This window comes from Fukomys damarensis, unplaced genomic scaffold (genome assembly GCF_012274545.1).
Source record: "Fukomys damarensis isolate Sample0158 unplaced genomic scaffold, DMR_v1.0_HiC HiC_scaffold_25, whole genome shotgun sequence".
Classification (NCBI taxonomy): Eukaryota; Metazoa; Chordata; class Mammalia; order Rodentia; family Bathyergidae; genus Fukomys; species Fukomys damarensis.
The window spans coordinates 23,893,657-23,913,708 of record NW_022900937.1 but is presented as its reverse complement, the minus strand read 5'-3'; the positions used below and the strand labels follow the sequence as shown (position 1 = coordinate 23,913,708).

General features: G+C 51.4%; 3 protein-coding genes across 5 annotated transcripts in view; 2 read left to right on the top strand and 1 right to left on the bottom strand.

Annotated features, from left to right (window-relative positions):
• Positions 1-4: 4 nt before the first annotated feature.
• Fam219b (family with sequence similarity 219 member B) lies at positions 5-4,667 on the top strand (the record flags this gene model as incomplete). Its single annotated transcript, XM_033756064.1, has 4 exons — positions 5-132; positions 797-874; positions 1,245-1,293; positions 3,025-4,667. Coding segments are annotated over 4 exons (417 nt in total), but the record flags the coding sequence as incomplete, so codon positions are not given.
• A 2,283-nt stretch (positions 4,668-6,950) lies between these two features.
• On the bottom strand, positions 6,951-13,132 carry Mpi (mannose phosphate isomerase). 3 transcript variants are annotated; one of them, XM_010626515.2, is made up of 8 exons: positions 13,061-13,132; positions 12,503-12,630; positions 11,428-11,628; positions 10,537-10,678; positions 10,049-10,231; positions 8,315-8,488; positions 7,528-7,736; positions 6,951-7,238 (listed from the first exon to the last, which is right to left on the bottom strand). In XM_010626515.2, the coding sequence occupies exons 1-8, from the start codon at positions 13,074-13,076 to the stop codon at positions 7,020-7,022; spliced, it is 1,272 nt and encodes a 423-aa protein (XP_010624817.1). In that variant the 5' UTR covers positions 13,077-13,132; the 3' UTR covers positions 6,951-7,019. The 3 variants fall into 3 exon arrangements, with proteins under 3 accessions (XP_010624817.1, XP_010624825.1, XP_010624828.1); XM_010626523.2 differs by lacking the exon at positions 12,503-12,630 and having other exon boundaries at positions 13,061-13,115; XM_010626526.3 differs by lacking the exon at positions 7,528-7,736 and having other exon boundaries at positions 7,125-7,238.
• Positions 13,133-16,800: 3,668 nt separating this feature from the next.
• The window catches only part of Scamp2 (secretory carrier membrane protein 2), a 25,417-nt gene continuing 22,165 nt past the window's right edge, over positions 16,801-20,052 (top strand). Inside the window, exon 1 of the mRNA XM_010626535.3 lies at positions 16,801-16,979. Within this exon, the coding sequence (XP_010624837.1) occupies positions 16,923-16,979 (57 nt within the window). The 5' untranslated portion in view covers positions 16,801-16,922. The remainder of the gene's footprint in view (positions 16,980-20,052) is intronic.

Below are 20,052 nucleotides of genomic sequence, written 5' to 3'. Positions count from 1 at the left end.
AGGGGGACAAGGAGACGCGGCTGACTCGGCCCTTTGCTTTCCAGAGAAGCACCGGGACTTGGCCAAGGCCGTGCTGCGGAGGAAAGGTGTGCTGGGCGCCCTGCCGAGCCGCCCCGACTCTACTGGGAGAAGGTCTCTGCTGCGACACCTCCCCGGGCCGGCCGCATCTCCGAAGGCTGTCTTCAGCTTCTGGCGGGGGGGGGGGTCACGGCTGCATCCGGGGCTCCTCTGATCGAGCTGGCGGGTTCACTCTCTGGAAAATGGAAGAGGAGCAACTTCCTCTCTCCCCTAAAGGCAGTGACAGTCCCCAGGAAGGGGCTTTGGAACAAGGGACTCAGGCAATGCAAGGGTCCTGGAGTATGTGAGGAGCCTGGTGGCTGCACGCCCCAGGAGGGAATGGCTAGCCCAGTGGTAAAGGTCAGTACTGTGTTCTGGTACAGCTGTCAGAGCTGGGTAGGATCTCATCCAGTGCTTCCCTTTTGCAGCTGAGAGCTGAAACCCGCAGAGGCGAAGAGATTTGGTTCCCTGGTTAAATAATGTGTGGGGGTGCTTTTTCTGGCTCCTGAAAGGCCTGGCGGGCTTTTTCCCATGAGCTCTGGGGGGCATGGAGTGGGGCCTGTGTACTCTGAGATGCTTAGCCAGGTGCTGGAGCTGCAGGCAGCTGGAGGTGTCCAGGTAGATGGCAGCGCTACCAGGAGTGTGTAGTTTTCCTTCTACATAAGGACGAGGACTCTTGCTTTCCCTGCACAGTGCCTGGGCTTTCATCTGTGCTTAGTCTCTTCTCCCTGTCCCTCAGGTCAGTGAAGTTTAACAAGGGCTACACTGCTCTGAGCCAGAGTCCAGATGAGAACCTCGTGTCCCTCGACTCTGACAGGTGAGCGAGCCCCCTGGCAGAGTATTGCAGCAACCTCCTGCTTTTTTTTGCTTCTGTACTACCTCCAAGGCCCTGTGCATACCCGAGGCTGGCCCTTCCCGGGATGGCTGGGTAGTCACAGTGCTCTAGGGTCTGAGCACCCGGGTGTCCCAGGGGAACCACCGTGACCTGTTAGGTCTGCACCATTAGTGAGAGTGACCCTGTTCCTGCTGGAGCCCACTGAGGCAGCATTTGCACTGGTTCTGTGTTGAGTGCTCTGGTGTGTAGTTGCCTTCAAATCAAACAGACCCCCTTGCACGCTCTCCACCTCACTGTCCGCTGCTGTGCTCTGCAGGCCTCCCCTGATCTGACCATGTTCCTCTTCTCCTAGTGATGGGGAGCAGGAATCCAGATACTCCTCCGGGTACTCCTCTGCCGAGGCAAGTCCAGAGCGCCCTTCTGCACGGGGCCACACTGTGGGCAGCCTCACCACTACCAGCAAATGTGGGTGTGGTGCCTGCTGTGTGCACAGCACTGTACCAGACTTCTGGTCTATTTTCTGCTCTTCCACTTTGCCCTCTTCCCCCACAGAGTTATAGGCTTCTTAGGAGGCCTGTTGGCAACCAGGAAACCATACATCCGCAGGGTTGGAGATGATTCCTCTTGATAGATCCCAGCTTAGGAAAGGATTGACTAGCCTCTGCTTGCTTGAATGCATGTTATAATTATGTATTTACTATCTAAGAAGCATTGCTTGTTGCCCTTCCAGCACACACACACGCACACAAACCCTTCTTCAGTAGCTTTGTTAATCTAAAAGGTTTCTTGAAGCCTGGACCCACTGGTTCTAGGCCTTTTACTGTCACACAGCAACTACGCATCCCACCTTTGCAGTATTGGGGATTGAACTCAGGGCATCATGCATGCTAGACAATTGTTCTCCCACTTTAAGACAGGGTCTTGTTAAGGTGCCCAAGCTGGCCTTGAACTTGAGATCCTCCTCTAGTCTTCCTTTTGACTGACTCCTTTATCTGAGTTTGATGTGTTTCTGATGTGTTTCCACACATCTTCCACCAAGCTCGCTTTCTTCCATGCCGAACAACTTCAGTTCCTTCTGTTCTTCCATCTGTGGGAACTCAGATGAGACATGCCTCTGCCTTGCAGGCATTTTTTAGAAGTAATTGTCCCAGACAGAACCCAGGCTCTCCACCAGGCACGGTGGCATGTGCCTGTTGTCCCAGCTCCTTGGGAGGCTGAGGTACGATTGCTTGAGCCCAGGAGCTCATGGCCAGCCTGGGCAACACAGACCCCACCTCTTAAAAGTTCTGGCATGTGCAGCTTGCTTCCTTTGACAGAGGTGAATGCTGGGGAATATAACTGCATGACCAGCATTTCCTATTCTCTAGGAAACCTTTGGGTAATCTCTTGATTTTCTATGAAAGAAAAACTAGGCAAGCCGGGGATTTAGCTCAGTGGTTCCGGTGCCTGTTTCACACGCACAAGGGCCTGGGTTCAATCTCCAGTACCAAAAAAAAAGAAAAAGAAAAACTAGGCAGTCTGGACACTTGTGTTCTCCTTGAATGTCTGAGAGGCTAAGATTGTTAAAAGTAAACTTATCTAAGAACCAAAGGAAGTCTTTCACTTTCTAGCCTCATTTAATTTTGTCTGTCCAGTGGAACTGGTGAGACCAGGCTGACTGGTTCCATATTGCAGGGGCCCAGCTCTGTGGGCCAGGGCCAGGAAAAATGACAGGTCTAACAGGCAGTGTAGACAAAGCTGCTTCCTGCCTCCTCCCACTGTACGCCATATTCCTCTACTACTCTAGCCCATTGTTCTATTGTCATTGTCTCATATTGTTCAGCCTTGACAAGGACATCTGGGTTCCTGTGGGAAGGGTCAGGGAAATGAATATCAAATGATGTAGAATTTGAAATTGGTATCAGATTCGTCAGGATTCTTCAGTGATAGTAGTCCCCTAGGGGTCTCTGATGTGAAGCCTGGAGGGAATTAGTTAAGGCACAATTTGGAGAAAGTTGTGCTTCCTGTTGTCCTGGGACATGCAGGGTGGGCCTGGGGCGGATCATGGAGAAGCTCTGGCATGGGAATGTGGGCAGCAGCTATCACTGCTTGGCATCTTGGCTTACAGTTCCCACCTTGCCCTCTTTTAGCAGGTGAACCAGGATGTGAACCGGCAGCTGCTACAGGATGGCTACCACCTGGATGAGATTCCAGATGATGAGGACCTGGACCTCATTCCACCTAAGCCTATGGCCTCCTCCACGTGCACTTGCTGCTGGTGCTGTCCTGGGGACTCTTATTGTACCCTACAGTAGACAGAAGCCTCCCGCACAGGCCCTGCTCACCATGTGACAGATACAACCTGCTGGCCTTTATGCTCAGAACACATTGGGGACGCTGTCAGCCCAGAATCACTGGAGGTACCGGCCCTCTGCGGTCAGGGTCTATAGGGAGCCCTCATCCAGTGCTTCTTGGGCCAGAGGCCCATCTGGGCCATGGGCTTGATGAGTGGAATTCTGCAGTTTCCTCCATTGTCAGTGCAGTTTGGAAAGCTGCTTTAGTAAGGGCAGGAGCAGAGGAATTAGGGTTCACATGGTGACTGATGGAGGTGGCCGAGAAGCATACTTGCAAATGTATAGACTGGTGTTTGCCATGATTCTCAAGGGAAGGGACAGCTTTTGTGTCTGAGCTGTGTTGGCAGTGCTGTGGGAGGCAGAAGATAGCACTTCATAGTTTGCAGTTGGGACTCTGAAAAGGAATTTAACTGGGACAGCTCAGGAAATTCCATATGCTGTCCTATGCTCTTCCTGTCTCTTAGGTTCACAGGTGTGACCTTCAAAGCAGGTCCCTCTGTCCCCCTTCAAGTTAATACCTGTCTGGCTGTGGCAGACAGTGTAGCGGGTTGCTAACAGGATCGTGGCTTCCAGAATCCCTGGACCTGGGACAGCTGTCCGGTGGGTTAACTTGGTTGGCCCCTCCTTAGAGGAAAACTGCTTCATCCTAGACATTTATTTATTTGTATTTCCCTGTTCTTGGCTGGCTTCTCCACCCATCTTGAACTGAGGTTGGGTTAGAGGTAATGGGGCTGGCCCCAGGTACCTGCAGTTTTTGTGACTCCCAGTAGACACAGCTATTGCAAGGGCAGTCTCATGCCTTTTTGCTCAGCCTTGTACATTCTGACACAGCAGTGGGTCCCCTTGGTGTACTGGTGTGTGGTGTGGCTTGGATAGAGACTGAAGCGATCAGGCAGAAAGGGAAGGAGAGACCCTAAGCCAGCTGCCAGGAGCAGTAGTCCCAGTGGTCAGTGCAGAGCTGTTCTTCAGCCAGGGCCACCCTATGGTCGGACCCTTCTGTGCCTCTACCAGTGCTTGCCTCATGTGTGAGGCCCTGGGAAAATCCACATGGACTGGAAGCCTTGGGGTGAATGCTGCTGACAGTCATGAGTGCTGTGACCAAGCTGGAGAATTTCTCTTGCTATCCCAAGCCTCCCTACAATCCACCCCCTTTGCCTCCCTCAGGTGTGGTGTGGTTGGAAAGTGGGTGCATGTAGGGTGAGAGTGTGGAGCATCCAGTCTCTTGCCTCCCCCCCATGTTCTGTGACCACTGAGGGATGGTAGAGACTCTTGGCTCCACCAGAAGAGATGGGTAGGAAGAGAAAGCCCACTGTGTTCCTTGTCAAACACTGTCCTTGGGAAGGCCATCCTAGCAGGACTTGGTAGCTTCTGGCTTTTTGTTTTGTTTTGTTTTTTTGAGATAGGGTCTCACTATGTAGTTGAGACTGACCTGGAACTCACTATGCAGCCCAGGCTGGTTTTGAGCTCACAGTGATCCTCCTGCCTCAGCCTCCTGAGTGCTGGGATTACAGGTGTGCGCCACCACGCCCAGCTTGGTAGCTTCTGTTTTTGTGAGACTGGGAGGTTGAGGAGCGCACAGCATCATGAGCCTGGCTGATTGTTCTGTTGCTGGCAGCATTGCAGGATGGAGATGGACAGAGAACCAAGTCCTATCAACTTGGGGCTGGGATAGGGGAGGTAGTGGCTGCTCTGGTCTGCAGTGAGATTCTGTAACCACCCAGGCACCTCACACCTCACATTCTGAGCTGTCCCCAGCACAGAGTCCATGTGCAGGCCTCTTGGTTTCTGTAGAGGGAAGAGTGCACATTGAAAGGGGCAGACAGTTCAATGTAGAGGCTAGGGGGTGGGGACACTGAGGCTAGAGGGGAACATGGAAGCCATATGTAGGGCCATGTTTGAGGGGTCCTGGTTAGAATGGAGTAGCCTGAGCACTTGGGAACCCAAGCCACACCCTGTAGGTGGTCATTGCTGCAGTCAACCCTGGTTGCTGGAACAGCTCCTGGAGGGATGTTCAAGCTGGAGAGGGCTGCAGGAGCGCCTTGTGGGGCCACAGACCAAATACCACCAATTAAGGTACCAATGTGCCCAGAGCCATACTGCCTTAATTCAGAGTGAGGGATGCTCTGCGGGTGACAGTCTCCTGGGGGAGGGAAGCCTGGGCCTCCCTCAGGCAGGTGTGGTTCCACCTGGTGTTCACACAGTTCTTGACAGACCTCAGCTTGTACTTCTGTATTCTGTACGCTGTTCAGAATAAACACACCCATGCTAGCTGAGCTGTGTCTTTGTCACAAAGGGATTTTTAAGGTCTGGATACCCTGAAATGAAGACATAGCTTGGGCCAACTATGTGGCCCCTCCTGGAGCTCCTTCTGCTTCTCTACTGTTCCCCTTCTCTCACTGGAGGCTGAGTGGCTTTGCAGATAATTTGCCTTCAGAATGGGTTTCTTCTAGCAGACCCTTTCTTTTCATTTGTTGTTTTCCCCCCTAAACCAAAGAAATTTTGGAGGCAAAAATAAAAACTAGGGATTGAACCCAGGACTTTAATTCTGAGCTGCATCACCAGCCCTTTTTTTTTTTTACTCTGGGATAGGGTCTTGCTAAATTGTCCAGGCTGGGTTCAAACTTGTGATCTCCCTGCTTCAGCCTCCTAGTATGCAGGGATCCACACCTGGCTACCAAAAACTTTTTTAAGGTGGTTTCCTGGAACTCTGGGAGTTCTAGTGTAGGCAGGAGCTTCCTGAATCTACACCCTTATCCTGCAGGGAGAGGGATCCAGTGGCTAGGCTTTGCTTAGTTTGCTGTGACAGGATCAATGCTACAGGCCAGAGATCTCCATGAGGTCACAGAAGGGAGCAGCCTCTTGTAGGGTTCCAGCCCTGGGGGAATCACTGAATGATTCTTTTCCCAAGGCCCTGTAGTCAGCAATGACTGAATCTGTCAAGTTTTTATGGAAGGCCTGATGGCCAGTAGTTTCAGCTCAGTGGCAGAGTGCTTGCTTAGCATGGATACACGTCCATCTTTGCAGGCCATGTAGTCTGGTAAAGAACTTGGCTTTATCATCTCATCCCAGATGAAAACAAGTGTGCACAGCTAGACTTGGCCTGCCAGCCCTCGAATGCTGACCAGTGCTGCAGGAGTAGGGTCTTGTACTGCTGACTGGTCACCCCTCAACCTCCCTCTCTGCAGGACCTGAGGCCTGCCTGCAAGTGTGCAGCTGAGGCTGAGGCTGGCTTCCTCGCCTACTCCTTCTATTACAGGTTCTGGAGCTGGGCCAGCCACCCCCAGAAGCTGACTGAGCAGGAATAAAGGAAAGCCTGGGCCCCATCCAGGGAGGATTCCTCCAGCCCACTGCAGGGACCGAACACAGGAGAATGCTCTGCTCACAGTCTCAACACAGCAAGCTTTAATTGCCTAGACAGCTCAGGAGGGCACCAGTAGCACAAGTCCTCAGGCCCTTACCCTGTCATCCTCTGAAGCTGGGGACAACACCCCCAGGCGAGAATGCTGCTCGTTGTAGCTCTGTTGAGTACTGAGCTAAGTCAGGACCACTGGTGTCACCAGATAGCCTGATGTTGTGTGCAGTACAAAGCTATGACCTCCTTGACAGTGCCAGGCTTTGGTGTGGTGAGGGCTAATGAGAAGAATGTCAGCCTTGTCCCAAAGATGGCTCAGGTTGGGAGTGCCCTGGAGTCACAACCTGCAACCTCACTTCCCTGTTTTCATGTACCTAGACTGTACAGCAGGAAGAGGCTTAGACCAGTGACCAGCAGGGGATGGCTGGGGAGACTGTGGCTGCTACAGGAGACAGCAGGCCCGGAATAGGACCAGGTCCTGGGGTGCAGTATGCTTCAGTGTGACACTTGCATTGGCCCCAATAAAGAGCACCCCACCACACTGTAGGGGGATGGCTGCTTGGGTCATGGGTGAGCTGGCTGTCGTTGTCCCCTTCACCACCAGAAGGATGCTGGCAGAGTCCAGCACTAAGACCTTATATTCAGTGACGGAGCTGGGGACCTGCACAGAAAGAAAAATTGAACAGTGCAGCCCAGACTTGGCTCCAGACTCAGGACGACCTTGAGGGCAGCCAGGGACACCAGCCCTGCCACCTCCCCCACACAGTTCAGGTTCTTGTCAGCATGGAGGCCACATCTGTCCCTGGTACAGACTGGATAGGCCCTACAGCTGCCCCCAGCCAGGTGAGCCTGACAAAAAGGACACCCAGCCCCAGGTATATACTGCACCGTGACCCCTGCCCAGATTGGTCACGCACCAAGGACACCCACCACAACCCCTACCCCCTCACCTCCATCTTCATCACAGTGAAGTCTGGCACAGGGGGGTCATAGATGGAGAGATAGGGGTCTTCCTGACTCTGCAATGGGGGGAAGAGCCTGTCCTTGCTAGGAGTGGGGGTGTAGTTGAGCATGTCACACAGGGTTGGCACATCAATGAACTTGGGCGTCAGGCCTGCACGTACTGTGTTGTCTGAACACGCCATGCACTCCACACAATCTGAGGACAGATAGTGGTTGCGTGTTAAGCTGATGCCCCAAGAATCCGATGCTCCAGGCATGGGCCCCTAACCTGAGCTCCATGACCTCCTGTAGGGTTAGGGAAACTGTGTGAAGAGCATTTTCCACAAGGACGGCACTAAGATATCAGACACCAAAAGAAAATGACAGGCTACCTGCTACGGCCAGAGGGAGTCACATTAACCCCTAGGGGCCCTAGACCTGTGACTCATCTCCAACTTCAGTGGCAGAGTCCTACATGGGAGCGAATAAGCTAGCAGTCACAATGTGACATGCTCTGTGGCAACACATATTTAATGTGAAAATCCCCAGGTCCATAGGACAGGTGTGGGGCAGGGGTGACACAAGGCAGCCTAGGGTCCCATGCTCACTGTCAGGCCTAAGGCTATGGGAGATTCCAAGCAGTATCCACCGCCAGTCTGGCTTTCATTCCTACTAGTCATTCACTGCTGTGCCTGGGCACCCTTGGGTGAGCTGGGTGGAGACCTCCCTGACCACCCTGTCCTCTTTTGTCCAGGCAGACAGACAAAGCCCATGGGGCAAGGGCAAGGGACTCACCTCCCTCCAGGTAGGCATGGGGCACATTGGCTTCCAGAAACATGGCTTCCCCCGGCTTCAGGGTGAGCAGGTTCAGAAAGTAGATGGCAAAGCAGCCAACGTCCCCTGGGTACTGCTGGTGCAGCCGCAACAGGAGCTCTCCACAAATGTCATCCATGTTGTTCCCAGCTGACACTGAGGGTCACAAAGTACCCGCGGCACTTAATGACACTTGGCAGTGTTCTCAGCCCTGCAACGGCCAGGAATCTTGCCCACTGGGGTCAATCTTTCCTTGGCCCTCTACCCACACAGATGCCATCTCTCACATTTGGACTGTTGTGTGCCTGGCACTGCACTGGCCTCTAAAAGGGCAAGAGTATGGGCCTTTTGAGACAAGATCTCTCAACCTTGGCACAGATGGCACTGGGCAAGACACGTTTTTGTTGTAGGGGTGTCCTGTGTATTGTTGGATGCCTAGCACCATCCTCCACCTCATCCATAAGATAACCACTAGCACCCCCAATCCAGGCTTTGACAACTAAAGTCTCTGGCTGATTGCCAAATGTCCCTTGACTGAGAACTACAACTTTTTTCCATAGAGGGTGATAAGCTCCTCGTGAACCCAGTATTTTCCCTTTCCTAGCACTGAAAGTCCTGTGTCTCAGAAAATGCTTCAGACCCAGGCAACTTGGGATAGTGTCTTCCCCAGAATGTATGAGGCCCAATGTGCCAAGGGCCATGAGTCTTGGAGATGGCCCAAAAGAAGATAAGCTCACCAGGGCTGCAGCCCCAGGGCGGCAGGCTGCTTGGAGGGGCAGCCCAGGGCGGGGTGAGCATAGGAGCCAAGTGTGTAACACCATAAGGAAGGAGCTAGCTGGCCAGGGTTAAAGTGAGTCCCAATTCATACAGAGACTCATGACTGGCTAATCTGCTGGGCACCAGGGCGAATATGAAGGCCAGAAACAGGTCCTGGCCTGGGAAGACCCTGGTTACAGCAAGCAGGCACAGGACAACAGACTGAGGGGTGCAAAGGGGGACAATGGATACAGAACAGCAGCTGCAACAGCTGGGGCAAGAGTGTGGATTCTTCTGTGAGACTGCACAGGCAAAGAAAACGCTTAAAACCACCACCACCAAACCTGAAAAGGTGGGCCTGGCTATGAGAAATAATGCCTGGGGCTTGAAGGTGGCACAACAGGGGAAATGTGCAGAGATGAAACCAGAGAAAGCTCTGGGGCCCCATGGAGGAGTGCAGGGCTATAGACTAAGGAGCTACGGCCTTCTCAACAGCCTCACTGACTCACAGCTGGGAATTTGTCTGCCTGTGTTCCTAATGCTTGTATCAACTCCTCTATGGGTGTGATGCAGCCACATCCATAAACCTGTGCTCACTTCCTGAACTCCTAGTGCAGGTCAGGCACAAGGGAGCACGGGAGCATGTAAGAAGGGCTGATGACTGGCAGCACTAAGCATCTGTCTTCTAGAGCAGAGAAGTGAGCCCTTTGTCCCCTTCCTGCTCTTCCTCCAATATAAGAGGGAAAAAGTGGGAAAAAGTCAGCTGAAGGCATCGGAAGAATCTTCTAGGCCAGACTCTCCAGCCATCTGGAGAAAACTGCCTGTCAGGGCCTTGCTACCCAGAAATGGTGAAAGAAATGGCCTAACAGGCGACTTTTAGTGATCCATCTGTGCAGAGGCTGAGAACCCTGTCCTCAGCCTTATGTGTAAGGGGAGCCCAGGCCAGGGCATTGCACTCACTTTGTTGGGAGATGCGCTTCACCAGCACATTAAGCTGCTCTGCCACTGCCTTCTTCTCGCTCTTCATAAGGTGGGAGAAGCAGCTGCGTATAGCTGAGGCCACCGTCTGGGGGTCACTGCTCCCACTCTGCCTCAGCTGTGTGGCTGCATCATCCCCAATCAGAAGTTGGAACTCGGGTACCTCTGCAAGAAGCCAGGCCAGGGGCATATCAGGCATGGTAGTGAGGAACAGGAGGAGGCCTTCCCACCCCTCCCTAAGCAAGGAGGCAAACCCTGCAGTACAGGCCAGTTGCTCCCCACCAGCCCTCAACAACCCTACTTAAGCCTGGTCTTATCAGTCTGGCTCCAAAAACTATTTCATGAGCACAACTAACCCTTCAGGCCCTGTGACATTCAGCCTCTGTCCTCTGTCACTGCCTGCCCTGGCCTAGGTCGCCCATACATCCCAGACCTGGTACATATATTCTCTGTGTTCTGTCCAACCTTACTCTTCAGAAAGGTCAGGATCTCCTCCACAGGCCGGAAGCCACACAAGCCCTGGAAGGAGGTGAGTGCAATGGCCATCTCTGGCTTGTGGTTGGCATCAGGGTAGTGCTGTGGAGCCTGGAGGTGCAGCTTCTCTGCTAGTTCCTGTGGATGGTGGGGTACAGCTGTCATTTAGTGGGAACACCAGGCCCACCACTCCCTTCCCACCATCCTCCCTGCTGCCAGCCAGCAGTGGGTTCAGACCCCTGGCAAGGAACCCAGTCAAGGCATGATGCAGAAGCTTGGGGTTCAGCCAACCCAGGACAGGGAAACAGGCCAAATGTGAGAGAGCTAGGCAGACTTTTAAGAGGTGTGGCCAGTAAATCCGGCAACCCTGACTAGGGTTGACAAGTTCCAATACTAACCAGCTGTGTGACTTTGAGTAAACTCACCCCTTCACTAGGTCTGACACTGATTATTTAAAATAAGAGGTTTGGACAGATACTTGCTTGGGCTGTCAGGGGGTGGTACAGGAGAACTCTGTGAGGCTGGAGCTGAGGCCACAAATAGGGTGTTTGCCCTGCCTTGGAAGCTGAACTCTCCAGAAGGATAGATAGGAAGATGATAGATACAATAGACCTGTGCTGATGGAAGGGAGACCAGAAATATGTCCCTAGGAACAAGCTCAGAGAAGCCACTTTGGCAAAGGCTGATCAGTGGCCCAATGAGACTTGGCTACTACTTGTGTCACCTGCATATGGCCTTGCAGAGCTAAATTGGGACTCTTCCGACCTGCATTTAGCTGTGGGCTAGAGCCTGGTATTGGCGGGGTAAAAGAGCAGTAAAAATCATGGGAGGGCTGTGAAACAAGCCTGCTTCCATCCTGCCCTCTAGATCCCACTAAGACCCTGTACCTTGTTGGGGTGTGCCTGGATGGATAAGGCTGTTTCCACCGAGAGCACTTTGAAGAGGAAGGGCAGCTTGCCCTTAAAGGCATCTTTGACCTTTGAGCCCAAGCAGTCCTGGTTCTCAGCAATCCACTGGCCCAGCGTCTTCTGTGAGATGTGGTCATCAAGGATCTTGGCATCCCCCCGGGGATGTGCTCCCATCCACAGCTGCGGAGAGGAGGAAGAACCAGAACCATCAGTCACAGGACTCAAGATGTGCTGTGCCCCCCACAGGGCAGTCAAGTCTGGGTACAAATGCTCACACCATTAGGGACACAGAGGGATACAGCTGACTCTGGAGACCCAGGCCCCAGTCCAAGTTCTGCCTCTAATTGTCTCAGGAGACTCCAGCAAGTCATTCTTCTTGACTGTCAAGTGAGTAGAATGACACCTGCACGCTCAAGGTCACTGAAAAGCTATGACTCTCAAACAGCTCTGAGAGGTTAAGATTAATTTACTCCACTCCCAGATATGTTTATTTCTAGGCTTTTTTTTTTTTAAGGTTAAGTGAATTTTTATTGAAAATAACAAAAATGGATTTCCAAGAAGGGTCCTTAGTGGTGGCCCTATTCCTAGACTATAACATTTTCTCCACTGAATAGGAGGAATTATGCTTCAGGTTAATAAAGATGCAAAAAGATAAATTTAAAAAGTCAAAGAAAGCCAGGCATGGCGGTACAAGCCTGTAATCCCAGCACTTGGAAGGCTGGGGTAGGAGGATTGCTGCAAGTTCGAGGCCAGCCTGGGCTACATGGTGAGTTCAAGGCCAACCTGCAGTACAAAGTAAGTACCCTGACTCAAAACACAAAACAAAACAAAAGTCCTTCAGGCGGGATTAAAATTCAGTAGGTACTGAGAAAGGTGTTGAGGAAAGGAGGTCACTGAAAATCCCAGACTTTTATGACGACCTCTCCTTTTGGTGTCACCATGCAGTCAGTGGACCTACACCGATCAGAAGAGCCAAGGGGGTGTCCTGGTCCTTGCTGTCCCCACTCTTCCCAGTCAATCCACATAAGGTGGACTGTGGCCCAGCTCATCTCACCTCTGCATATGGCTTGTCCTCTGAGATCTGGGCTAGCGGGTCACTGCTGGCCAGCAGCCGCGCCACTTCGCTGCTGGAGCCCCTCTTCCCCCAGGCATATTGTTGAACCACACAGGAAAGTGGGAACACTGGGAGACACACAAGGATCAGCTCCTGTCCCCGGCTCAAATCCAGCCCTTGAGCCCCCGGAGACTGGCGCGAGCAGAGGGATCCGACAATGGACAGAAGCAAAACAGTCTGCGGATAGTGGGGCGAGACTTCTCTTTTCCGAACGCCTCGATGTTCCCAACTGTGAGATGGACCGATGGGGATCTCATCTGCATGCTTGGGTGTGGGAAGAGCTCGCTCACTGCCCTCGGTCTCAACGGACCCATGCGAAGCCGGAGGACCAACAGACGCCTCTTCAAGGGTAGACACCACGATCGCAGGGTCCCGCCTCTACCCCGCCCACCCATCCTCCCCGGAGCCGCAGGGCCGAGCTCTGCCTGGCAGGCCAGGCTGGCGTTAGTGCCCCGGACACTACCACTACCACACTCGGGACCCCGGCAGATCACTCACCTTGAAGTCCAGTCATCCTGCCAACTGACCCGGCTTCCAACACGTCGCCCTTCCCGGCAGCACCTGCGGCCCCGCGCGCCGGGCTTCACGGGAAGTGTAGTCCTGCCCTCCTCCCAACGCCGGTCTGGCACTGGATCCTCTGTACCTGCGCTTAGGGAGGACACGTCTTGGGTGTAAGCATCCCTCCCTTCTCTCGCACAGGTTTTTGGTTTTTGTTTTGTATTGTTTTATTTGAGACAGGGTCTTACCATATAATTTAGGCTGGTTTTGAACTCATGTAGCCCAGACTGGCTTCTGATTCGCGGCGAATCTCCTGCCTCGGCATCCTGAGTGCCTGGATTATAAGGGTGCACCACTAGGCCGGGCTTCTGAACAGGTTTATTGAGAAGCGCTAAATAGGAAGGAGTGCAGCAAGGGCTGCAGGAGTTGGGTGTGGTGGAACATGCCTGTAATTCCAACAGTGGGGCTGGGCATGGAGCTAAATGTGAAGCCCCCGAGGGCCAGTGCTGTAGGATCCAAAGAGAACAAGGTGACACTACTTTGCCTTTGTATTGCTTCCATTCTGGAGAAGGAGAGAAGACAGATAAATGTGTGTAATAAGTAAATCATATAGTCTGGTGGACAGGTGGGAGTGGGCACAGTTTGCAGAATTTAGAAGGCCTGGTGGGGAAGTCCCATTAAGGCGAGATTAGAGCACAGTCTTGGAGGAGGAGGGAAGCCTGGTCCGGGCAAGGGAAACAGCTACAGCAAAGCACCCATCATGGGGAGCTGGGGATGTGCTGTCCAGCAAAGAACCCCAGGGGCGGTATGCAGAGACCTGAAGGCTACCATGGGGAGAGGGTTACTGCTGAGATATGAGAAGGGACTCATTAATGATAGAGGCAAACGTCACTGGCATGCTCTTGCCCTGTGAGGCTTTAGTTTGGTGACATCCTCAGTAGAGTGGAATAATAATGCCCTGCAGGACGTTGAGGGAACCAGGAGTCCTGCCTGGGCAAGGCTGGGCTAGGCCTGGCCATAGAGCAACCTTGCACTGTTCTGTGCAGAAGGCTCTGACATCCCAACCTCCTTTGTCAGCAGCCTGGGAGGAGGACAGCCACCTGGAGGGCCCAGAAGCACAGCAATCCAAGTTCCAGGGAACTGGAGTACAAGGTGAGTCTCAACTCTATCCCCCTCTCCCACTGATTCTCACAGCCTCCTGCACATATGTCCAAGGAAAAAAGGGAGCAAGGCTTTCTCTGTGATAATCTGCCCAGGTATGGACAACAGCCTCCTCAGTGTCTTCTGACTCATAAACCTGCCTGCATTTCAAGGAAACTTTCTCATACACCAAGGGATAATAGAATGGAAAACAGACAAGCATGGAAGAAGCCTGCTCAAATTTCTCCTGCTTTTGAATACTGCGTGTGTGTGTGTGTGTGTGTGTGTGTGTGTGTGTGTGTGTGTGCATGCATATGTGCACGCACATATGCATACTTGCTACTAGGGTTTAAACCTAGGGCCTTCACACTGAGCTATATCCCCATCCCTTTTAAAAATATTTTTATTTTGAGATAGGGTCTTGCTAAATCACTCAGGCTCAACTCAAACTTGTGATCCTCTTGCTTCTGCCTCCCAGATTGCTAGGATTACAGGTATGTACCACAATGTCCACCTTGGCACAGAGGTTCTTGACACCCCCACACACTATGGTACCTCCCACCACAGAAACCAGAGTCATTGTCAACTTCTCAGAGCCTTCCTGCAAAGAGAAAGATTACTGGGGCACTCAGAGCCCTAGCCTTGCTCCCTCCAACACAACACAAAACTATATAAGAGGGCCGGGGATTTAACTCAGTGGTTCTGCTGCCTGTCTTGTAAGCTCAAGGACCTGAGTTTGATCCACGTACCAAAAGAAAAAATATTATAAGGACAATTAGGACTTTTGGACAACCTAGAATCTTCCACTCTTTGCTCTTTGCTCTTGCTGGTCTGTCTTTCTTTCTTTTTGAGACAAGGTCCCACTCTGTAGCCTAGGCTGGCCTACAAATTTGTATCCTCCTGCCTCAGTCTCCTGAGTGCTGGTATTACAAGCCTGCACCACAATGCCTAACTGGTGCTCTAGGTCTCATAGAAATGATCACACTATTTTTCTTTTATTTTTTTTTTTGTACTGGGGATAGAACTTGGGTGGGACCTAGCGCTTTCGAGGCAGGCGGCAGAACCACTGGGCTAAATCCCCAGCCTGATCACACTATTTTATTGGTGGTGATCTGCTCTCCTCTTTTTCTCTGGGGACTCCTGTATAAGTCTGTGATTGGGGACTGGTTGCCAGGGGAACTAACAAGTGATTAGAGGTTCAAACTTTCAACTCCAACCTTACAACCTCTAGGAAGGGAAGATGGGCTGAAGGCTAAGTTGATCACCCAAGATCAATGATATAATCAATCGTGAACATAAAGAAACCTTCATAAAAAATAAAAATGTACTGATAACGGCATGGTAATGCACAGCTGCAATCCCAGCACTCTGGGAGGCTGAGGCAGAAGGATCACTGCAGATTTGAGGCCACCCTGGGCTATATAGTGAAACTGTTTCTAAAAACCAATGCAAAAAAAAAAAAAAAAAAAAAAAAAAAGGAACCTGCAAATTAGGGGAACACATGAGGGTCTCTAGGGTGAGGTGCTCTGTAGAGGGCATGAAAGCTCCACGACCTTCTCATGCACCGGGGCCTGTGCATCTGTCCCATCTGCTGCTTGTCCTTACCCTTTGTAATATCTTTTATAATAAACTGATAAACATGTTTACTGAGTTTATAAGCCACTTCAGCAAATGTGTTGAACCCAAGGAGAGGGCTTTGGGAACACTAATTTATAGCCTCTTAGTCAAGCACAGCTAAGTGCATGGTGGCACACATCTGTCATCCCAGCATGCTGGGAGGCTGATGTGGGAGGATCACAAGTTCAAACCTAGCCTAGGCAATTTTTGGAGACCTTGTCTCATGGGGGTGGGGGTGGGTGAGGTGGAGGAAAAAAGAAGCAGAGGAGGAAGAAAACCAGCAGAAAACTAGCAGGGCTGGGACTAGCATTTGAAGTGGTGTGAGGGGCCATCCCTGGGACCATTCTGGGACACTACCTTTCTCCAGGTGGCCAGTGTTAATCCTCAATTTGAGGATTAGGACACCAGTTGGCATCTGCTGGAGAAATTGCTTGGTGTGTAGGGAAACAAACCCACATACATCTGGGGGCAGAAATATTGTGTTAACTGACTGAGAAAGTAGAGGAAGAACAGTTTGTTTTTTCTTCAGTTCTCGAGACAACCCTATGAGATAGTAGGGGTTTTTGTTTTGTTTTGTTTTTGTTTTGAGACAGGATCTCACTATGTAGTTGAGACTGACCTGGAACTCACTATGTAGCTCAGGCTGGTCTCGAACTCGCAGCTATCCTCCTGCCTCAGCCTCCTGAATGCTGGGATTACAGGTGTGAGCCACCACACCCAGCAAGATAGGTTTTATCACTAGCCTGTGTAGACGTCCCAATTTGGCCTCTGGGGGGGAAAGGAAGGAGTTAAGTTTCTTGATCCACTTTTGGGAGTTTACAATCACAAAGTTGGCTGGCAGCAGATCGTCTTTTGCATCCCAATCCCTCCGCGACCACCCGACCTTCCAACAACCGCAGAGAACACAACGCCCACTGCCCTTTCTAGTGGGTGGGGCAGGGTCGGGCTCTGTGACGTCACGGATCACGCCCCCTGGCACGCCGCTGCGCCTGCGCCAGAAGTGCTGCTCGTTCCCGGAAGTGGAGGATCTACACATAGCGCCGCTGGGTCTAGGCGCCCGGAGGCAGCAGTGCTCGCGGAGCTTGCCTCCCGACCCTTGACTACCATGTCGGCTTTTGACGCCAACCCCTTCGCGGACCCAGTGGACGTAAACCCTTTCCAGGTAGGACCGCCAACTCACAGATCTCTTTGGGGCCAGGGGCCGCCGCCCCGGCCTCTTTCTCCAGAGCCCGGAGACGTGGCGTAGGAGGGATGGGCCCTCTGTCCAATAGGAGAGCGTGTTTTGAGGGCTGGCCTATCCTAGCTGCTGGGGGGCGGGACGAGCGGCAGGTGGCTCTGCAGCGGGGGCGGGGCGCTGTAGCCTCAAAGGGGTGTGATCTCCCTGCGCTGAGGGGTCGTGGCCCCTCGTCTGTCATTGCTGGGGAATGGGACTGGCGCGGGTACAGTCGGACCCCCGAGGAGACTCTCTCGTATCGAGGGGAGAGGCGAAATGTGACTATCACATTCCTTTAGTCGTGGAAAGACACATTTGAGCCACCTTAGGACAAAGGGTGACAGCAACGTAATGAGGAAGTAGAAGTTTCTAGTGGCACGAAGAAGTGTGGGAGAAGCTCGAGACCCTCTACTAGCAGCAGCCAAAGTAGCATATGAATGAAGTGTAGGACAGTCCCTGCGGTTGATCGGGAAAAGGCTGGGAGAGGGCGGACAGGTAGCTCCAGCCCTGTAACCTCTGAGCCCTTTCAGCTGGAAAATGGCCTTGATAAAAATCTCACACCTTGGCCATGCGTTAGGGAGAGATAAGATGGACAGGTGGCTCTGAAAGCGTCTTTTGCCCCCCGCATGTCGTGGCAGGATGGCTGCAATGCACTAATCTATGAGCTGTCTTGACCTTTGGAACAAACAGTTAAAGAGGAAACGATCTTTCTAAAGCCCAAACCTTCTGCCTTGGAGCGTAGAGCACAGGGCTGGTCTCTTTCTGTGAAGAAGAGTTTGGTCTCCTGTTAGCTCTGGGCGTTTTTATCGCCTCTTTCAGGTCTTCTCAAAACCAGTTCTAGAGACGCTTGCTTGTGCTGACTGGCGATTTATGAGCCCCGGTATTTCTGCTCTGCTAGGATGTTACCAGGTGTGAGAAGTCATTCTGCTTGTACTTTATTAAGGTCATTGGCAGCTTCCAAGTCGTCCCCACCTCACTGCAGGTGATCCGGAAGTCCTTGGAGGGGTCCTTCCTGTGATTCACAGCATGCACTTTTCCTTGGTAAATCTGTCCCTTCCAGAGTCAGGGCAAAGGCAAAGAAGGATTGAGTTAAGTCATTGCCACTGTCAGGAGAGTGGACATTTTAGGCTTCTTTCTTGGTTTCAAGGTGATTTAGCCAATGGGAGTCCTCAGGGCATATTTTGGTAACTTGTTCCTTGTAAGACTGAGGAACTCTGAACATTCCTCTTCCTCTTCTAGCTTAATGCTTTTTTTTTTTTTTAGCTTAATGCTTTCTGACAGGGACTTTGCAAAGACCTTGTCTCATATATAAGGCAAACAGCCATCTGTTAGTTGAGTAAGGAAAGAACATTTGCATTTTTTGTGTGTCAGTGTCTTTGGTAACTGTTTTGCTTTAATTACAAAACTGCTGTATAATATGGAATTTAGAGTTTAGCAAGCATCAAACAGGCTTTTGAAGTGTGGTATGTGATTTTTTTTTTTTTGTCCTGTTGGAATTAAATAAAAATTCTGCTGACATCAGAACCATTCAGCCACCCAAAGATTTGGGGAACTTTTCTCCAGTGCTGGCAGTGGGAAGAATCATCCTGCCCTATATTAATAATAGTTCCTTGGAAGTCTTAAACCACATCTGCAGACCCAGAAATGATTGTGCAGACTATGGGAGAAGTAACTTCTGCATTCAAATAAGACAGTCTTATCTGTTAGGCAGCCCAGGATGTGGTGGGACAGGAAGCAGCTGGCTGGCCTGTAAACCAGCAGCAGCTGGTCGGGAATCCTGTGTGGGAAGCCAGGGTCCTGACTAGCTGCAATACTACTCCCCTCATCCTGTGCTGAATTTTAATCCTTGGGACACATTCCCATAGGGAGCAGCAGCTTTGGTTGTACAGCCCCTGAGCTCCTTCTAGCCAGTGACTCTCCCTTCCCATAAGACAGAAGTGTCTGCTTCCTTCAGGGTGCAGCCCATGGGTGACAGGGTGTGAGCCCAGCTTCATTTACCCAGGGTGTTGGCAAAGAGCTCAGGAGAGAGCAGGTGGGGAGGTGACAGACTCAGAAACTGTCTCACCTAGCCAGCTTCCAGAACAGTCGCTTTTTTCTGTCACACCATATCATGTTGGATTGTAAAAATACATTTAGTGTTCGGAGACTGTGGTTGACGGTTGGAACTGGGAATATTCTTAGAAATCTATACTTTTTCGTTTAGCAATTTGGAAACTAAGAGTCACCTGTGAATTAGCAAGAAAGGGACCAGTCTTGGGTCTCATTCCCAGGACTGTGCTCTTTTTAAAGGTTTTTGAATATCAGACATTGGGGTTATTTTAGAAAAGCTAGCACCGCTGTCATTTTTTTTTTTTTTTTTTTAATGGGACAGGATCTTGCATTGTAGTCCAAGCTATTCTGAACTTGTAACCCTGGCTAGACTCATACCTTGATCCTCCTGTTTCAGCCTCTTGAGTACTAGGATTACAGATGTGTGCTGTCATGCCCAGCTTCTCCCCCACTCTAGTATTGGGGATTGGACATAGGGAGTTCTGAGCTAAAAATTCAGCCCCTTTTTAAAAATTTTGAGACAGAGCCTTGCTAAGTTGCCCAGGCTGGGCTTGAACTTCTGATCCTCCTACCTCAGCTTCCCAAAGTGCTGGGATTACAGGTATGTGTTACCATGCCTCGTTTATTTTCACAATTCTTGAAATGAGAGTACTAGCAGTAGTGAATGTTACAGATTAGATTTTTTTTTTTTTTTTGATACTGGGGAATCAACTCCTGACCTTGAGCTTGTGAGATAGGCACATCACCACTGAGCTAAATTCCTAGTCCCATACATATTAGAATAAGCTAAACATCTTCCTCCCAGTGTGAGAGGTTAGAATCATTCAGATATTGCTAGGCGTGGTGGTGCATGCCTGTAACCCCAGCACACGGGAGGCTGAGGCAGGAGGATCGCTGTGAGTTCGAGAACAGCCTGGACTACATAGTGAGTTCCAGGTCAGTCTCACATACATAGTGAGACCCTGCCTCAAAA

Excerpts from the sequence above, each read along its gene's own strand:
- Mpi (XM_010626515.2), bottom strand. Across the intron at positions 11,629-12,502 it reads AGGACAAGCCATATGCAGAG|CTGTGGATGGGAGCACATCC; the intron begins GTGAGATGAGCT and ends TCCTCTCCGCAG. Across the intron at positions 7,239-7,527 it reads TCACTGTGATGAAGATGGAG|GTCCCCAGCTCCGTCACTGA; the intron begins GTGAGGGGGTAG and ends CTTTCTGTGCAG.